General features: G+C 39.1%; 1 protein-coding gene and 1 non-coding gene across 3 annotated transcripts in view; one reads left to right on the top strand and one right to left on the bottom strand.

Moving 5' to 3' along the window:
• Nucleotides 1–20,154, bottom strand: part of GUCY1A2 (guanylate cyclase 1 soluble subunit alpha 2) — a 308,917-nt gene that overhangs the window by 216,810 nt on the left and 71,953 nt on the right. For both annotated transcript variants that reach the window (XM_044257727.1, XM_044257728.1), the window contains exon 4: nt 11,233–11,951. In XM_044257727.1, the coding sequence (XP_044113662.1) occupies nt 11,233–11,951 (719 nt within the window). The remainder of the gene's footprint in view (nt 1–11,232; nt 11,952–20,154) is intronic.
• LOC122914914 lies at nt 18,118–18,239 on the top strand. Its single transcript, XR_006385975.1, has one exon.

The following is a 20,154-nucleotide window of genomic DNA, read 5'->3' as shown; positions in this document are numbered from 1 at the left end:
TAAAATCTAAGAAATACATAGTCACATATATCAAAAGGATTAGAGAGAAACCAAAAACAGAACCCATAAATAATTTATTAGATATTATTTCTAGCTGTAAATGGGGGGGGGTTTACAAATAAGGGCTCTAACTGCACAGAACTTTATTTCCTTTTCAGTTTATATAAAATGTAAATATTCTGTATAAAATAATATGTAAACGATTTCACAGAATAATAAACTCATAGTACGGAAAAAAACTACAGAGCAGACTTGAGAGGTAATTAAATCACTAAAAACAGTTGCCATAACTAGTGTCAGAAAGATCATAAGAATAATGTATAACCTACCTAGGAAATGTACCTGAGTAGCAAACAATCCTTTCAATGTAAAAAGCTTATAAAATTTTCTAACACTTGTTTACTCAAATTCTAGTATTAGAGGTACATGTGTTGCATTTCTAGTAATCTCTGTATTAGAAAAATAGGAAAATGCGAGGTACCACAGATCCTAGTGTAATTCTCTGTGTATGTAGAAGAGAGAGATTCTAGGACATAATTAATAAGTGGTAGTATTTCTGAAGCTGGCATTCAATGATCAACAGAGCACTATTCCATTCACTCACTCACTTATTTTGAGACACAAAACTTGAAATCTCAATCATTTTTAAGGAGTTGTAGGTGTTGTCATAAGCATTCTCGATATTCACCATCATTAACACCACAGATGAGTCTGTCCTAACAAGGTACAGCTCTTGATCTCTCCTTCAAGGGAGAGAATTGAGGAATTAATTTTCTTTTATCTGCTTGTCTCTGGAGCTAAGATCACATTTTGACTCCTCTGAACCTCCATGAAAAATACACACACCATCATAAAGGAAAAGTAAAAACAAACCAAGACAACCATGTGATTTAAACACAAATACTGTGATTCTTTCCAGAAAAAACAATGTGGTGAACTCCAACTCCCTCTCTTACAAAATAAGGAAACACTGTGAAACACAGCAAAGGGTTCCCCATCTTATTTTTCAAAAGTACCACAGAAACAGACCAACCTAATAAAAATCAGTCTTTAACCACCAACAAACTAGAAATTGAAAATCGTTATTTTCTAACAAATAGGACTCAATAAACTTATGAAAGTCTCCTACTGACTTATTTCAAGATTGCCTAAGGCTCAACTTCACTGATACTAAAAAGCATAAATAAATAACTTTCTTACAAAGTACACCTGTAAGTTGAAAAAGGCAGCTTTTACTACATTTTCCTATCCTTAACAGGTCATGGAAATCAGATTTTCATTGCATTCTGAGGAGTGGAAACTGACTGCCAAACAAAGGGGCATGTCAAAGTTACGTTAGTGAGTTGAATTTTCCAGGGCACCACTTACTACATTCTAAGAGAACAAGGACTGATCAGTAGAATTACAGCTTTTGCAAAACTGTCTATCTCACAATGTCATGAGTTCTCCAGGTGAAATCATATCCTCAGTGAAAAGAAAACAGTATCCAAGTTGATCCTCGTAACAGCATAGAACGCCTGTAAGTGAAGTCAGTCAGACTGAGAAAGACTGAGAAAGACAACTATGGTATGGTTTCTCTCATATGTGGGATTCTCAAGAAACGAAAACAAACACATCAACAAACATAAAGCGAGAACAGACACATAAACCCTGAGAACAGACTACAGGATGCCAGAGGGGAGGGGAGAAGGCAAAGCAAGCGGGGAGGAGGGGGGATGCAGTGTCCAGAGTAATGGTAGCTGCCCTTTTGGTGAGCTAGGGTCATGTTCAAGCTTGTTGTATCATCACACCGTACACCCGAAACTAATGTAATATTGTGCGTCGACTAAGACAAAAAAAAAAAATTAAAAACATAAAACTGAGCACTGTGCTCCGTGTCGAGTGGTAAGCATGGTAAACGTCAGCTGATGTGACTGACAGACAAAAAGAAAAAGACAGGTACGATTCTCACTTCCTAAAACAGCATTATAAAAATAATATGGTATTATTTACCTATGAAGATCCTGGGGTGCCTTCTCTGAATATGCAATAAAATATCTCTAAGAGGTTGTCATTTAAGATATTTTGGAACTCCCAAGCTCTGTAGAGCTGACTATCTCACAAGGCAACTCACTTTGCTTTAAATATATCTAATTGTTGGAAAGGTTCCCCTTAATCCTAAACCAAATCTACTCCCTTATCACCTATAATTCAATCCTGGTTTTGCCTTCTGAAATAAAGCAGAATAAATAGTATCCGTCTTCTATGTGATAGCTCTTCAAATATTTGAAGGCAGTTTCCACAACCTTATGAGTATTTTCACACAAGGCATTTAATATCTTTTAGTATCCCAGTATGGTTTGAATGATTTGCATAAATACACACACACACACACACATACACACACACAGTTTAAATATTAAACCACATTAAGAATGAATAACAATCAAATTTAAGAACGAGAGTAGGGCTTAATCAAAACCACGACTTCTCTTAATTCAATTAGCCAATGTATACTACATCAAAGACAAGATTTAATGATACAGAAAACTGCCAAGGAAACATTAAGTAAGTTTATTGGTAAAATGGAAACAAGTGGTAAAGTTACTTGTAAACATCAGAAGAATGTGATAGTTGCTGCAAAGAAAATGAGAGGGCACAAGAAGGGCCCACCAGCCAGGGCCGTGAGGCTGGCAAGATACACAAGTTTTTTTAAAGTTACATTGCTCAAGGTCATCCCACTAGGGAATGACAGAGACAGTGTTTGAACTTGGGAAGTTCTGTCCTGGAGCCTCCAATCTTAACCACACACAATACTGCCTCTCCACACCCATTCTGCGCTTGCTCAAGGAAGAGGCCCAAGCAAGACACGTGTAAAGCTAACTCTTCCAATCAGAATCAGAATAATTATACACGGTCATAAAATCCACTTGGAAAAAAAAAATCCACTTGAAAAAAAGAAAGACAACGTAGCTTAAAGAACAACTTACAAGTTGCTACCGCAATCAAGAACTAGGCTGCGATGGGTGTTGTGGAACTCAGTAACGAGAAATCCCAGAATCCTTGAGGAGTAGAGACAAATGTGTCTGAAGGAGGAAAGACAATCCAGTGTATTGTGTTGCCAGGCCTCCGCGGTCCTCAGGAAGACAGCCGTTATCCGCACCGCCCGAGCGGTCTTCCTACCACACAAGCGACAGCAAGATCAGCAGGCTCTGGGGTCCTCCTTTCATGAGTACGGGGTCAAGTTTACTGCGACAACTGTTGTGTGTTCTCTTAGGGGACGTATCCTGTGGTGTGGCTGTAACAACTGACACGCAGTAATGTTTGTCTAATGAACTTGGAGTCCTCCACTGGCCCCTAACTCAGCTGCTGCTCAGAGAAAAAAGGGAAATCCAAAGGCGCTCTTGGCCATGGGGTTCAAGTGCAGCAGCCCCGTTCCCGTAAGGGCACAGGAAAAATTTTTAAAAGAAATGAAAAAGTCTATACACCAATAGCTCTCATGAACAAAGATGCAAAAATCTTTAACAAAATATTAGCAACCCCAATTCAGCAACATATAAAAAGGTTTATAACATGTAAACATGACCAAGGGGAATTTATCCCAAGGTTTTATTTTTAGTTCAACATCTGGAAATTGTTAATATCATATGTCCTATTAAAAGAATTAACGGCAAAGCCATAAGACCATTTCAATAGATAGAGAAAATAGACTAGACACAATCTAAAACCTACTCATGATCAAAAGTGTCAACAAATTAGGAACAGAAAGAAATTTGCTCAACCTGATTAAGAACATATATAACTGGGTGCCTGGGTGGCTCAGTGGGTTAAGCCTCTGCCTTCAGCTCAGGTCATGGTCTCGGGGTCCTAGGCTCGAGCCCCGCATCAGGCTCTCTGCTCAGCAGGGAGCCTGCTTCCCCCTCTCTCTGCCTGCCTTTCTGCCTATTTGTGCTCTCTGTCAAATAAATAAATAAAATCCTTAAAAAACAAAAAAACAAAAACAAAAAAGACCCACTGTGTTATCACCATACAGTTAGCTATTTTTTAAAAAATGGAGACAAACAGAAAGGCTAGAAAAAAATGTATGGTCACAATTAATTTTTGAAAAGGTTGCAAAGCCAATTCAATGGTGAAAACATTTTTCTCAAAAACTGCTGGGACAACTGGAAGTCCATGTGCAAAAAAATTAAAAAATAAAAACAAAAACTTAGACCCTCGTGGTATACACAAAGCATGCCTCAAAATGAATCACAAATCTAATTATAAGAGTTAAAATTATAAACTATCTAGAAGAAAACAAAGGGGAAAATCTCTATGGCCTTGAGTTAGACTAAGACTTGTTAGCTATCAGATCAAAAACAAATAATAGTACCATCATAACACCTCTGTGCTTCAAAAGACAGTTACTTTTGAAGTCAGTATCTAGTTACTTTTGAAGTCAACGTAATATCCAGCATGTATAGATTAAAAAAAAAATACAATTCAATAGGAAGACAAACAACACAGAGATGGGCAAGACATTTGATTAGACATTTAATCAAAGAAATTATACCAATGGCTAATATGCGCAGGAAGATGCTTCACATCATTAGTCACGGGGCAAAGGTAAATTAAAACCCAAGATTCTACTTCATATTTACCAGGATGGTCATGGTCCAGAAGAGTACCAATACCCTGTACTGGTGAGAACGTGAAGAAACTTGAACCTGCCTATGTTGGTCAGATGCGAAATGGCAAAACCTCTTTGTCTGACAGTGTGGCAATTCCTTTAAAAAGTTAAACTTAGCATGACACAGCAATCCCTCTGTTAGGATTAGGTCTAGGAGAAATGGAAATGTATCCAACAGAAACACTCCCATGCACATGTTCACTGCAACATTATTCCTACCAGCCCAAATCGGAAAACAATCTAGGGTCCGTCCACTGGTGAGTGGGTTAAAAAACAAAACAGAACTGCAGTACGTTTGTGCACCAGAACACTGCACTAAAAAGGAACAGTTATTCATGCGTACGACATAAATAAACCTCAAAAACATATTCTTATGCCAGATAAGAAAAGATGACATATTTGTGTGATTACATTTTTAAGAAACGTCTACAAAAGACAAATGTATACAGATGCAAACAGACCAGTGGTCGCTTAGGGTCAGGAGTGCAAGCGAGGACTGAGCACAGACGGGCACAGGAAACTCTGGAGGGTGATAAAATGTTCTAAGACCGGACTGTGAGAGTTGCACAATTACATACCTTTACTAAAAATCACTGCACTGTAGACTTAGGAAGAACATGCGTGTGAATCAAGAGAGCACATTAAACAGGAGAAGGCAGGCAATGAATTCAAAACAGCTTTTCAGCTTTTAATTTCCTGAGACTGAAAGATGTCAGCTAAAATGAAATGATTCTAAGTTAAAAACCAAAGGAGCAATTAAAGATTCTGAACAATTTGTGCCTAAAGGGGCCAGGCCTCCCCACCCAGAAGATACCATACTAGAACTCAGCAATGTCTGATCTATGGTACAAGGCAGCTCCTTTGTAAGTTCAAGGGTGCAATCTTTCCTGATAACAAAAATAAAAACACATAAAAAGGGCACTTGAAGCATGAAGATCACCGCAGGGAATATATAATTCACCAGGTAACATCGACCTTGTCCTCTGACTACACAGAATTCAGTAACTATATGGTAACCAAGCACTGTACAGGGATTTTAACATTATAGGTATTTTAAACTGAAAGAACCAGGATGAACTTCAGCAACACCTGCCTCAGAATCTGTATTTGTCCAACCTACTTGAAAAGGCAGCTTATGGTCAGGGAGCAATTCCAGAGAAAAATAAATAAGCAAACAAACAAAAAGTAAAGACCTGAATTGTAATTACAAAAGCAAAGCAAACTCCAAATAATTCTGCATGAAGTGATGTCTATGTTCTCTAATGCTAATTTATAGAGAAAGTCCCAATGGCATTTTGTCCATCATGAAAATTATTGTTCAGTATTTGAAATTCTGTAGCAGAATGTTTTGACATGAAAAGAGGAGAAATGTTCACCTTTTCCCAAATTAAGTTTACATTGAAGTCAAATATGTATTCTTATTTATTTATTTATTTGACAGACACAGATCACAAGTAGGCAGAGAGGCAGGCAGAGAGAGAGAGAGAGAGAGAGAGAGAGAGAGAAGGAAGTAGGCTGAGCAGAGAGCCGGATGCGGGGCTTGATCCCAGGACTCTGAGATCATGACCTGAGCTGAAGGCAGACGCTTTAACCCACTGAGCCACCCAGGTGCCCCTCAAATATGTACTCTTGACAGCCAGGTGAAGTCTGTCTTTCAATGGAGTCATTATGGTATGGTAAGATTCACAAAAATATTTTCCATGTTTCAATCACCGTGTCAGAAGACGGGCTGTGTCCAGGAAAGAGAAAGGACTAGTTCGGAACCAGAGCTGACCACAGAAAATCAGAGGTTAATTCCTCCTTTATTCTTTGAAACAATTTCCAAGCATTTGTTTTGCAGCTTCTAATCAGTAAGACAAATATGACACTATTTCTAGGGATTGACAAAGAAATGTGTTGTGGTTAATGCCTTTCCCCAGTTCCCACCCTGAGAACAAAGGCAAGAGGAGTAACAAGGCCATGGCACCACTGTAGGGCTGATGCACTTCAGAAGCTGGCTCCCTCCACAACGTTATTAAAGTTCTCTGAAGCGTTGCTACTAAGGAAAAAATGTCAAAAGAACTCATGTTGTTTATTGTTTCTCAAACCTGCTGCTATTTCAGTTTGCACCTAGGCGAACCAGCCCATTTTACTTTGGAACCCACTGGCACCACCACAGGTAATAAAAACTTGATTCCAAACTTCAGTGGATCTGAAAAGGAGACCAGTGATTGTAAAGCAATTAACAGTCTATAAAGAAACAGATCCCCAAGTTGTATTTTAGGGAGATGCTACGAGGTAGGCTTGCTATTTCTCTAAAATCATTAAAGCTACTGATGTTGTGGTTTCTCCTCTAAGGCAGTAAGTGCGGAGAACAGACAGGACCAAGGCTGCAAGGGTGCAGAACGACAGTAATGGCAGAAGTAATGATCAACAAATATTCAGTGATCCACGCTGGGGCTGAAGAGAGCAAAATGTGACATGGACTGTCATTTAAACCTCACAAATAAGTGTTTGAGGGAGGCAGCCTAAGCTGTCAGAGAATTACTTTAACCTAGTCCTGATAATAGGATGAGGTCTTCATGGTTGAGAAGTCAGACTCCCCTCTGCTTCTCTTTGAAATGTACCTGAATTCATTCAGTCCAAGGGATGATGGATGTTTCATGACCCAATGATTTCCTATAAATGTACACATGTTCAAGATGACTTCTAAAGGGGTAAAAATACTAATTATTCATCTAGGCTCCTTAATTTCCATATGTATTCATCTGAGGCTCAGATTATAGGGACTTGCCAAAACCACAGGTGTAGAGACGCCCCTCCCCCAGGCTGCTGCCGCTCCCCTCACACACCATCACCTCACAAAGAAGAGAAGGAAGCTCAGTGCCACTCCTCCAGCTTCTAACAGCCTCAGCCTCCTCCACACCACCAGGCTTTGGAATCTATGTCAATGTTTGATTTATAGGACTAGACAGGAATCCTCAAACTGCACTTCAGACTCCAACAAATTTCTTCTTAAACGCACCTTGATGCCTCAAAAGATTTAGGTAACAGACTTCCAAATTTTCAGAACAATGGTGAGATCTGAATGACCTAATGAGGCACAGCACAAATTAAAATAGATTGACAGGGCGCCTGGGTGGCTCACTTGGTTAAGCAACTGCTTTCAGCTCAGGTCATGATCCTGGAGTCCCAGGATCAAGTCCCGCATCGGGCTCCCTGCTCAGCAGAGAGTCCGCTTCTCCCTCTGGCCCTCTCCCCTCTCATTCTCTCTCTCTAAAAATCAAATAAACAAACAAACAAAAAATCTTAAAATAGACGGACAATACAACATTAATTCCCAATGCTGAATCTGTACTTTTTAAAATAATGAACAAAGTCATCATCTGTAAAGCTTCACATCTGATAAGGGAAGATGATGAAAAGAAGTTGAGCTTTAAGAAAAGATAAAAACACAGCCACGCCATGTGGGAGGACAAGAAAAGAGAGAGAGAGAAGATGATGGAAGGCCTGGGTGATGGCTTAGAAGACACACAGGGAGCCAAGTGATGGGACCCAAAGCTCGGCCGGTCCGTCTGGAAGAGTCCCTCCTGCTCTCGGACCTCCGCTGAGTCGCAGCCTGCACTGAGGACTGCGTCAGATGTCGCTCCGTGACATTCTCCCTTCTGGCAACCAACCGTCTGACTTTGTAACTCATCAGTGCACAATCGAGATGCGGATCCTCTGGAACCAGGATGCTGGCTCTGTTTCATTCCTGCATCACGAAACTGCTCTCAAGCGTGTTGTACCTCCAGTCTACAGTGAACCAACGACTGACGGCACAGACGGCAAAGATCGTGGCTTAGCCAACACTTTACAGTTCGTTCTGCAAATGAATTACTGCCACTCAACTACATGAGCAGCTTCTAGGTTTTCATTTTCTGGGGTGTGGGTGTTGTGGGGGGTTTTTTGTTTTGTTTTTGTTTTTGTTTTTTGTTTTGACTGCAGGAGTGGTGGTTCATTGGTATTAAGGGCATAGCCAAAATAGTTAAATTATCTTGAAAGCCTTCATTTTAGACCGAGGAATATCCTAAAGCATTTTTTTTTAAGATTTTATTTATTTATTTGAGAGAGAGACAGTGAGAGAGAGCATGAGCAAGGAGAAGGGCAGAGAGAGAAGCAGACTCCCCATGGAGCTGGGAGCCCGATGCGGGATTCGATCCCAGACTCCAGGATCATGACCTGAGCCGAAGGCAGTCATCCAACCAACTGAGCCACCCAAGCGTCCCTCCTAAATCATTTCAAAAATTGCCCTTTCTTATCAAGGCCCAGTCAACAGTTAGAAGCTTCAGACAACACGGAGTTACTTATTAACAAGAGCTCTTATGGGTAAAGTAATGAATGTCAAGGTCAAACTTATCAACAGATCTGTAACTTTTAACCTTGATTCTCTTTCCTCTCTCCATGTGTTCAGAAAATGCAAATCTGGGATTTGGAAACAGTAATTCAAAAATGTTTCTCATCTGGCTAAGACTCCGTGCCCTAACTTTATGGACCACAGCTTCAGTCTGGGCCAACAACGGCTTCCCAAATGTCCCACGTGGCGAAGCCAGGAGACTGGACAGAAATGGAAACACAGGGATGAGAGGACTGCCGCCTTCATCTAACTAAAACCCCAGCCTACCGCTTTCTTTTTAAACTGCCGTAGCCATGTTTAAGTTATAACTGCACCTTCTCAATGAGAAGAACTGTGCCTTATTATCAGAACTGGCAGGGGCCTTGACATTTGAGTCATCATTTTACGATGCCGATCCCTTACCCTGGTATACAAATTAAACAGAAATACAAGCTAGATGAAATATAGGGGGGAAAATCTGAAACCATCCCTTTAAACTGAATTAATTTTTCTCAACTCTATAAAATATACAGAGCAATTAACATGGGTAATAATACCATCCACCTTGGGCACATTTTCGAAAATATTAACTTTGACTTCAAAGGCCAAAACTGCTCAAACCCTTCTAACCAAACACTTCACTTCTGTAAAACAGAACAGACAGCTTTAATATTCTCTAAATTATAAAGATAGAATAGTTCCCCTTCTAAATCAACTGCAACTATGGGCAAAAACACACACTTAACAGCTTTCCTCTTTTCTAAACAGCTTCAAAAGTGGATAGCAATTGCTGAACATGTAAATGTATAGAAAAATATGCACATGTGATTTAAAACTTGTGTCATCACATAGAAAAAAATAACAATTCATTCAGACTAAAATATCCAAATGTGCCTAGCTGGAATTTCAGGTTTAACTGCAGGTGTTCTGAAATCACTGAACATAAATGATGAAAAATGAGAAATCACAGGACCCGGTCACCCTGAAGAAATGGGCATTGTTCCCTAGCTTGCAAGCATTTTGTTGAAAAATTTTCCACTAATTTCAAAATGATAAAAATCAGTTGTAACATGAATGCTATATAAAATCCTCAGAAATGTCTTGGGTCTGCTTCCAGGAGGCTTTTCCCTTGTTTACTTCTGACGGCAGGTGTTCCGGAAAATGGGATTTTTCATTCATTCACTTTAATATTCATTTTAATCATCTCTACAACTCTCCCTTTTAGCCTAAACCAGCCTGTTCATTTCCAAAAGCCAACGGTTTCCCCCAGAATGCTTGGGAAGAAGCTGAATCACCTACAGGAGCTTTACTGTCCTCAATACAAAATACTGACCGGCTCCACGGGAAGCTGAACTCACATACATGCATGCGTCTACTCCAGAACAGTAGCATCTTTATTGTTTACTATTGTATTTCAAAGAGTAATGATTAACTTTTCTTTACATTTCATTATTTTAATGCTGACTTCTCCTTAAAAAAAAATTCACCTGAGGGAACACATCTGTGTAAACGGATTTAAGATTCACCTTTTAGCTTTTCATTTCTTTATAATTTATAACCCAGACTTTCCAAAAAGGGGCTTCCAAGAAATTCACAATAATTTAGTGGTCACTGTGTTCTCCACATAGCAGTCATGTTCTAAAGGAAGGAGTCTCTGTTTCAATACAAAACTCTACTTAGAAAAGAAGCCGTGAGATCATCCCTTAGTTTCCCAACTTTTAGAAAATCCATTCTTTGGCAAACTGAGCCAAAAATAGGATATAAACCAGATGTTCCGCGATTATGAAATTTCAAGCAGAGCACATTCGAAGTGGAGCTAGCTTTTCACCCCCATTTCTTTTAGGAGAAGACAAGCAGGACCCAGGATGTGGGATTTGGTTTTACCATCTGTCTTTTTAGGTTGACTTCAAAATCGGTGAACTAGTCATGGGCTTACAGTACCAGGTTTTTAGGGAGTCCTATCATTTCTGAAATTACTATGGCTGGCATTAATAAGTGTCTTCTTTTTATATGCAGAAATAAATTAATGGAAGAGGCAGACACTATGCAAAATGGCTGGGAAGGAGGCCAAACCTTTTTACATATATCCAGCCACTAGTGACTTCCGAAATGGCACTTTAAGCTCTCTTGCCTAAATAATTAGCAGGACAGCCAGCCAGCGCGTAATTTACTGGAATAATTACGCGCTCTTCCAGCTCCCGTCACCCAGCTCCAGCCCGTGGCCACTTACCTTATCTTTGTTCTCAGTGCCACAAGCCTCGGGCTTGGTCCTGATCACGAAGGGGGTGGACAGGCGCAGCAGGACCCTGTCGAAGGCGGCCTGCACCCGCGGGGACACGATCTCGAAGCAGTCCTGGAACTGGAGCATTTTATGAGTGTCGCACCGCAGCTGTTTCCGCAGGCCTTCCCCCAGCTGGAGGACGGACATGTGTGGGTCAAACATCAGGTGGAAGGGGAAAGCTCTGCAGAAGGTGCTGATGCTGATTCTGAGGTCCGCAGGCACGTGGGAGGAACCCTGGGGAAGGTTCTTCGGGACGTTGGTGTTTTCCCGTTCTTTGATAAGGAAGGTAAGACAGCTGCAGTTGCCGGGGGTCGAAGCGTCCGAGCCCAGCTTCTCAGCGGCCACCCGCTCCACAGCCACGTCCAGCCGGTAGATCTTCTTGGCTGCGGCCTTGATCATCCCCAGCATCGCGAACCCCACGGTGTGGTGGGGGTGGAAATAGTGCAGCATCAGGGCACTGTCGGGGAGCTCCCTGCACAGGAACGACGGCGACTCCAGCGTGGCCTGTTTTCCAAAAGAAGTTCTAATGTGTTCCAACAAGGCGTCAAAGCCGTTAAAGAAATCCTGCAAGGTGCCGCCCACAGCTCGAAGGACTCGCTCATTCTCATCGAAGCATACAGTGAAGAACTCCTCGCCAAATCTCTCTTGGATTTCCTCAAACTTCAAACCTGGAGGTAAACAGGAAGGCAATGTTAGGGAAGTCGAAGAGAACTATCGAATTTATAGCTTTTTTAATGCCTATCAAAGGAGATAACGAGTGAGAAGTATTGCCCTTGGGCCTACAGATTCCCAAAGAGATGACTTCAGTTTGAATCAGAGAAAGTAAATTTCAATTCATCTTCTGGAGGCTTCTAAGATGTAAAGGAGCATAAACTTCGGAGTCTTTTTGTTCATTTTTCAATAGTCTCATCTTTTTAGAGCAGATATGGATTCACAGCAAATCTGAACAAAAAAGTATGGATATTTTCCAGAGAACCCTCTCCACACAAACACACAACTTCCCCCTCCCCCCGCTATTGGTCCTGGGCCCCTGTGGTACCTTTATTACCATCCGTGAACCTACAGTGACACAGTATCGTCTCCCAGAGTCCAGAGTCTACATTAGGGTTGACTCGTGGTGGTGCACACCCTTGGGTTTAGACAAATGTGTCATGATCCGTGTCTACCACGAGTGCATCAGACAAAGTAGTTTTGCTGCTCTAGAAACCCTCTGTGCTCTGCCGACTCACGCGTCCCTCCCCTCCGCCCTACAGCGCAAACTGTCCACACGTTGCTCCTAGAGCCGCTCACTCTTCTTCCCAACACCATGAAGCATTTGCTATAACTGGCATGAATAAGACCATCTGAACGATCTCTGTCTTCGTTAAAGCACTTTTCAGAAGCAACTAGAGCACTGTTTCTCTATTGTGCCCATGCGCTATTACTATCTTGCTTATCAAAGTTCATTTGTTAAGTAGAATAGATCATTCAGAGAAGGAACTTAGGGTACCTGAGTGGGGAAGGGCGTCAGATTGTCCAGTGTCAAGAGAAGGAATTAAGTCGGGCCCCGGTGAGAGAGACCCAACAAGGAACTAAAAATGGCAGGCCTGTGGGCTGAGTTGCATTCTTCTACCCACAAAAGTGAGAGCAGCCAAGAGGAGAGCGGTAATCTCCCCAGGAAGAGTTAAGAGCTTTTGTTTTCTCAGTTCATACTTCCACATATCATGGCCAAAGGAATTCTATGTTGTAGCAATGGAATTATAACAAAACACACACACACAATGCATCATGCAGAAATTAGAACCAGTCACATGTGATCCACCCTTAAAGATGATCTGAGGAAAAAAGATGGAGGGAATTTATGGCCCGAAGAGGAAGTCTACAGCACATATACGAGAGTTGACTGTGTAGGCAAAGGAATCCTCCACATGGAGTCATGCTACGGCTTCTCCTCGGACGTTGGCTGAAATCAATACATCTAAGTTCACATATTCATATTTTCTTGCCTCGTCTACTGCATCTTATGAGGAGGTCCTGAAGCTAGGGCAGGATTGGAAAAAGACAGAGGTCACCTTGCTAGTGTCCTGTTCAAGTGCAGAGCAGTCTGGGTTGCCTATGGCTTGGTTTGCTGTTCCTACTTTGTCATTTCTAGGGGTTCTCCCCACAGAAATGGGGGACAAATCAGTCAACAATAACCCTTAAAAAATAGTCAAACACATCAAATATTTTTTGAGAGAGTACTACAGAGTATAAACATTGTGAAAGCCAAGTGAAGAAGTCAGTTTGACAAAAAAGTCCTGAAAAGCAATGTGAAACGAAAGCAGTAGAAAATCTAAGTATGAAAGAGATCTTTTATTAAGAAGAATTTCACATTAAATTTTGGTTTCATAGATCTGACATGCAAGTCCAGCTGAGAAAGTTACCCATTGGGATAAAAATACGACCACACATCCTACATGGTCTTGAGACAAGACTGCCCTTCAGCTGTGCTGAGTTCCCTAACAGTAATGCCAGCCCAGACTGATAATAATAGGGTTCTTCTGTCCAGTCCTCCAGTGTAGAAGGAAAAAAGCCAGGTGGTTGACTCTCACTGCAATCTGGCTTCTGTTCCAACTGCTCTGATGAATCTACTTTTATAAATGCTTCAGCCAATATATGCTGTCCAATCCCTACCTTAGTTTACCATGTTTGTTGTTTGTCTTTTGACTCTACTGATCATCTCATCGTCCTAAGTCACCCTTCTCTCTAGGCTTCTAAAACCATGCTCTCTTGGTTTGATGACTGTCTGAAAATTCCTTCCAAAAGTATCTTCCTATGCCAAATCCTGGTATCACCATCACTGCATAACTTAAAAGTTCTAATACAAATTAAATGGATAACTCTTCAAAGACTATGTTCTTGGTTGCTATTAAGTTTTTTCCTTACAAAAGTCTAATTAAGACTAAATTCCAAACAAATAAAAATTCCTCTAAGCCGACTATACTTGATGAACTACAGAATCCAATGTGCCACTAAAAATATTTCATGGATTGCTTCTATTCTTTGAAGAGTCCGATCTTAAAAGGATTCAGGGAAAAGGAAAAGAGAATTTCTTCTAACTTGCTTTTTTCATAACACTGAAAATGTCCTCAGAGTTATTAAAGAACATGTATATATAAACATAATACAGTAAGCTTATGTTCTATCTCCAATGCCAGAATCCCCCCAAATCATCCAGAAAATAACAAGTAAATCCACCAGGGGCACAAAGTAAAAACTACTCTGAGTACAGCATTCCACCAGCTAGAAATCCTCACTGTCTTACAAAGCACTTCCATACAGGTTGTTAATTCTTCAGTGATGACGCCAAGACCTAGGAGGATGCTAGAGAGACTTGAATCAATAAAGAGAAGCTGAAATATATTGAATATTACACTCAAATCCTATACATGGCGATTCTATAAAATCACAATCCTGGATTAACTAACAAAGAATTTTGTTCTCACAATTATTATGGAACTGAACAAGACCATAAAAGAAGAAAAAACTTCTTCCAGTTGGAAACATGGAAATCTAACACACGATCACTGTTATTCTTGTAAACATGCTATAAATCAATAGCCAGAACTTACATTTCAAACCTTGCAAATACCCTCCTTACAGTAACTCACTTGACACATATAGACAATGCTCATCGTCTCCCACCAGAAAATGCTATGACAGCCTGACATTTGGGTCTATAAGAATATATTCCTCTAGGGGCAAAACTTACCAAAAAAACTGCTTTCAAGAACAAGTAAGTTAGAAGTTGGAATTATAAATTACCACCTCTTTAGAAAAATGAAAAGCCTGAACATGACATCCTTTAGCTGGAAATAATCTATTCACTGATGATATGAATCTTTTGTCCCTCATCTGCTCTCTGTCTGACTTCACACTGTGCACATCTTAAGGACAAGGACATCATCCCCTTTCTGTCTGCATACCCATCACTAACATAATGTCTGGCACACAGACACTAAGACTTCATTCATAGAAACTAAGCTTGCCCCTCAGTGTTCGTTTGAAATTTTAATCAAACTTTTAAAGCTCCAATGTGTCACGTTTAAGGATACCTAGATGACTAGACACATTCTTTTCTGATATGAGACTCTGCAGATAATTAAGTCACAGTGGGGTTAGGCTGTAACAGAAGCACATGGGAATACTATGAAAGTATGCAGACAAGAATGTCTGACTCTCTCCTGTGAGAGATAATGTCTGACGGAGACTGGAAGAAAAAGCAGGTGTTCAAAAACCCAGTAATGAAGGAACAATCACATTAATGGATGGACACTAATGGAATACAGATGAGCGAGAGAAATGGAAGAGCCCGGCGTGATCAGGGAAGGGCAAACAGTAAGTGGGTAACATCCAGGGAACAGGAGTAAGAGGATGAGCTGTTACCTCATGAGAATGTAGAGGCTGGACTGAAGGGAGCCAAGACCAGAATCAAAGACACCCCCAGAGGGAGGCTACAAGGTCTTTAAAAAATTATAGGAATTAGAGAAGTCCTGGTGAAAGGAGTGTTAAGCGATGTCCCGAACATTTTCAAAGATCTCTTTACACCTTAAAAAATTCTTATCAGGTAGGTATTTTTGATTGTCCTCATTTTACATGTGAAAAATGTTAAGAGATTTTTTTCCCAAGTTCTCTCAAGGTGCCCAAGTTGGTCTCAAGGTGAAGTATGTCTAATACTACATCTTGTGAAATAAGCGCAGTGTCGAAAGAGAAAAACCTCTGGGTGGAAGGTGGGAAATGCATGTCTTGCTCAACATTGTATGATCAATGCCCAGCATTCTGCGTGACCTTTAGTAAGTGCTCAATGAATATTACCTAGATGTTGAATGAACTAATGCATCAATGAAGTCAAGAGAAGAGTTACGAGGAAGAGTCAACAGTCATCAAATGCCACAGCAATGTCAAGTAAGGTAAGGACAGAAAACTGTAAATTGGATGGGTCAGCACTTTGGGGACCTTGGACAGCAATAACAGTGGAGGGAAAAGGGCAGAATACAGGGTGTAAGGGGTTAAGGAGTGGGTGGCAGGTAAAGAAATAGTATTCAGAATGTGAATTAATATTGCTAGGATACTAAAATTACTTACTTTGTAAAACTATAATAAATCTACCTCTAGACTTGGAAAATGGTGCTTTCATTGAGAACCAAGTAAATAGCAAGAGAAGGTACCGAAGATACAGCACGGGCTAGGGTCTTGGCTCCTTCAGCGGAAGCTCTATCAATAAAGGAAGGTTTTTAAGTCCAGATCCTTATCACCCAACAAGGACACTGGTCTCCACTAACACAGAGAAACACCAAAGCAACAGGGGTATCCTTAAGCAGCATAAAGTTCAACCAAGTATGGGATATGCCTGCCAATTACACGCTTCTGTGACTGGCAGACACCCCATAATTTTTTTTAATTATTTAGGCCTCATCAACCTAATATCTAAATAATGTAACTGAAGCACAACTACATCTCAAGTCCAAACTTTATAAAGAGATTTCACTACATATTAAGGAGATAATTATCTTTTTAGAGAAACAATTTTTTTCACCTCTACTCAGCTATAACTGACACATAACACTGTGTAACTTTGTGTGTTCTTTGGATACATTTATGTTGCAAAATGATTACCCTTGTTGTGTTAGCTAACACCTTCATCAGGTCACTTAATTCCCTTTTTTTTTGTAGTGAGAACATTTATGATCCACTCTTTTAATGACATTCAAGTATGTAATACATTACTGTTAACAATAATCACAAAGTTGTACAATCAGTCCCCAAAAACCTACTCATGTTCTAACTGGAAGTTTGTACCCTTTGACTGACATCTCCCCAATTCCTCTATCTCCCAATCCCTGGTGACCACCATTCTCTGAGTCTGGCCTTTTTAGATTTCACATACGTAAGTGATAGCATATGGCACTTGTCCAGAAACAACTTTTTTATCTAGCTAGCCCCTAAGGTTTTTGTCAGCTAGTTTGAGGACACTTCTATAAAAGTATTATTCAAATGCCATGCCGATCTACAAAGAAATGACTGAAGCTGATCTCCACCCAGAGGATATTTAACAGTCAATATTATACATATAGATCTAAACAATAACAAAGGAGAAAGGCTCTCAACAAATCCTAGCACCCAAATTCTAATTTTAAGAAAACTGTTCTTAATCTGATCTATCAATACAGTTTCATTTGAATCTCTGTTGGAGTGATATCAAACCTCTGTAGTTTCAGAGTACTCTGTCCTTAAGGAAGTAAAAGTGCTAGGATAATAATGCAAGGAATAATCCTACCAATTTTGGTCTCAATCTATGAAGAGTTAAACAATCCTTTCCTACTATTTTGGAGACATGTCATTCTCCTCTTGATGACTCTGTGACATCTCTGTCCCCCTCCAAAAAAGAATACAACTTATGTTACGTATTTGTTTTTAAGTCTAAGTGAACTAAAATTAGTTAATGGTTTTAAAGTTTATGATATACTTAAAGAAAACAGGACATATACTAGGATTCTTAAAAAACAGGGTTTTAATATCTTTGAGCTATTAAAGAATTTGCTAAGAATTACAACAGGGGAGCCTCTAACAGATTTTACATTAATCCTTGAATACCCAAAGGAAGAGGCATTATCAGACGCATATTAAGTACTTTAGGGACAAAAATATTTATGATGGTTAAGTCTCAAGTTTTTAATTTTGAGAATATGCGAAGATAGGCTTTAAAATATGCATAGCATATAAATTTTAATAGTGGAAAACATCACACAATGCAGATGAAGCCAAACTGAATATGTTTTTCACCCAGAAACCAAATCTAAAAATTAGAACATCATATGGAAATGATGAAATAAGAGATAATTGGGTATTGAATGTTACATGCTTGGAAATTTTTAATACATAAGTTGTGTAATTAATCTAAGTTTTTAAAAAAAGCAGATCATAAAATTACATTCCAGTATTATTAGTTGCTACTCTTTCCTTTCAAAAAACAAAGCATATACAAAATAGTACATATTCCCTTGTATTATATGTATTTGTCTGTGATCTCTCTGTTGACTATACACAGATTTAGTAGGACAACTCGTGAAAAGTACCACGTCTAAATAGTGTGATCTAGAATGAGGAAAAGAAACTGATGGAGGAAGAAATGTAACTAAACCAAAAATAGAGATAATGTCCCCCTGAACTGTAGAAAACCCTGAATCTACAGATGCAAAGGCAGTAGTTTCCATCAGGATGGATTGATAAATGTACTACACACACACACACACACACACACACACAGAGGACACTGACAGATTATCTTTAAATTTATAATATGAATGTTAAATAAAAGATACTGAAACAGAGGGAAAGAGAAACTACTGACTCCTGTTGGGTACATTTTATCTATACTCTGGAACTAAACCATCTCAGTAAACTCCCGGGGCTGGGAAGCTGGAGGGAAAAAGAGGAGGTAGTTGAAAGGAAGGAAGTACGAGCATTCTGAAAGTCTCTTCTCAATGGCATTTGGGTGAGTAGAGACAAAATATAGTCTTAGGAGGAAAATAAGTAATAAATTGTTTTAAAATAATGAGAAAACATGTGGGTCTAATTTGAATAACTGCAGAAGGAAGATAACCAATAATGGGAAAGCAGAGGCAAACTTTCAAATTATGAAGGTAAAAAAAATATACATATGTTGATTCAGCTTCATCAATGGAGGGAAAAAATAACAGAAAAAGATGTAAAATAAATAATCAGAAATCAAGATAGAAGAAAGAAAATCAAGTAAATTACATACTTATGTAAATGTAAACAAATCCTCCCATCCAGGGGCAGGAAATCTCACTTCTCCCATAGGAGTGCCACTTAAGGGAAGCAATTTAAAAAATAAAAGGTGGGCAGTAGGCAAAGAATTCCAAGAAACTACAAGCGAGGAGCAGTATTAATATCAAACAAGGTAGAGTTAAAGTTAAAAATGTGAATCAGGATGAAGAGAGACATTATATAACAAAATCACAATTTATAAAGACCTCAGAGATACAAACCTGCATAAGCCAATCAACACTATAGATAAATACACAAAGCAAAAACAATTAGGAACTGATTGCTAATGTATACATGGTTTTTATGGAGCGATAATTATGTTCTCAAGTTGCTTTAGTGATGGTTGTACAACTTCATGAATATACTAAAAACCCTGAAGCATACACTTTAAATGGGTGAACTGTAAGGTATGTGATTTATATTTCAGTAAAGCACTTATGTACTTAAAAAATTAAGAATAAAGGAACTCTACACAATTACTTGGGGGAACTTTAACACACATCTCTCAGGACCCCATTGCTCTAATAGACAAAAAAGCAAAATCACAGAGAAAGTAAATAAAAATACCTATAACAATAAATAAACTTAAAAAAATAAAATTATACTGGAAAACTTGAATGTGCCTTTTCTAGAACCAAAAAGATCAGAGATTAAAAAAACAAAGTCATTGATTAATTGAATACATATTAACAATAAAAAGCAAAAACTAATAAAGTCAAGACAGGAAAAAATGAGATTAAAATTATTAACAAGCAAAATTCAAACATATGTATAGGTATACAATGTATTACTCTATGTACTTGCATATATATCTTTGTATGCATATGAAGAATTATAAAAATTCCTCAAAAACTGGGCCAGAAAATTTCCATAATATATTTTAAGTAAATATTTTGTAGATCACATTTTCTAATAGTAATAAAAATAATAAATATTTACAAATAACAAAAAGATGACCAAAAATCATCTTGAATTAAAGAGAAATTTAATTCTCTCTTGAATTAAAGAGAAAATCAAAATTGGAATGATAACTTCTAAGAAATCAATGAAAAGACTACTTCA

The sequence above is a fragment of the Neovison vison genome, chromosome 7 (assembly GCF_020171115.1).
Source record: "Neovison vison isolate M4711 chromosome 7, ASM_NN_V1, whole genome shotgun sequence".
NCBI classification, from domain to species: domain Eukaryota; kingdom Metazoa; phylum Chordata; class Mammalia; order Carnivora; family Mustelidae; genus Neogale; species Neogale vison.
The sequence above is the reverse complement of the archived record's forward strand: the minus strand, read 5'-3'. Positions and strand labels throughout refer to the sequence as shown.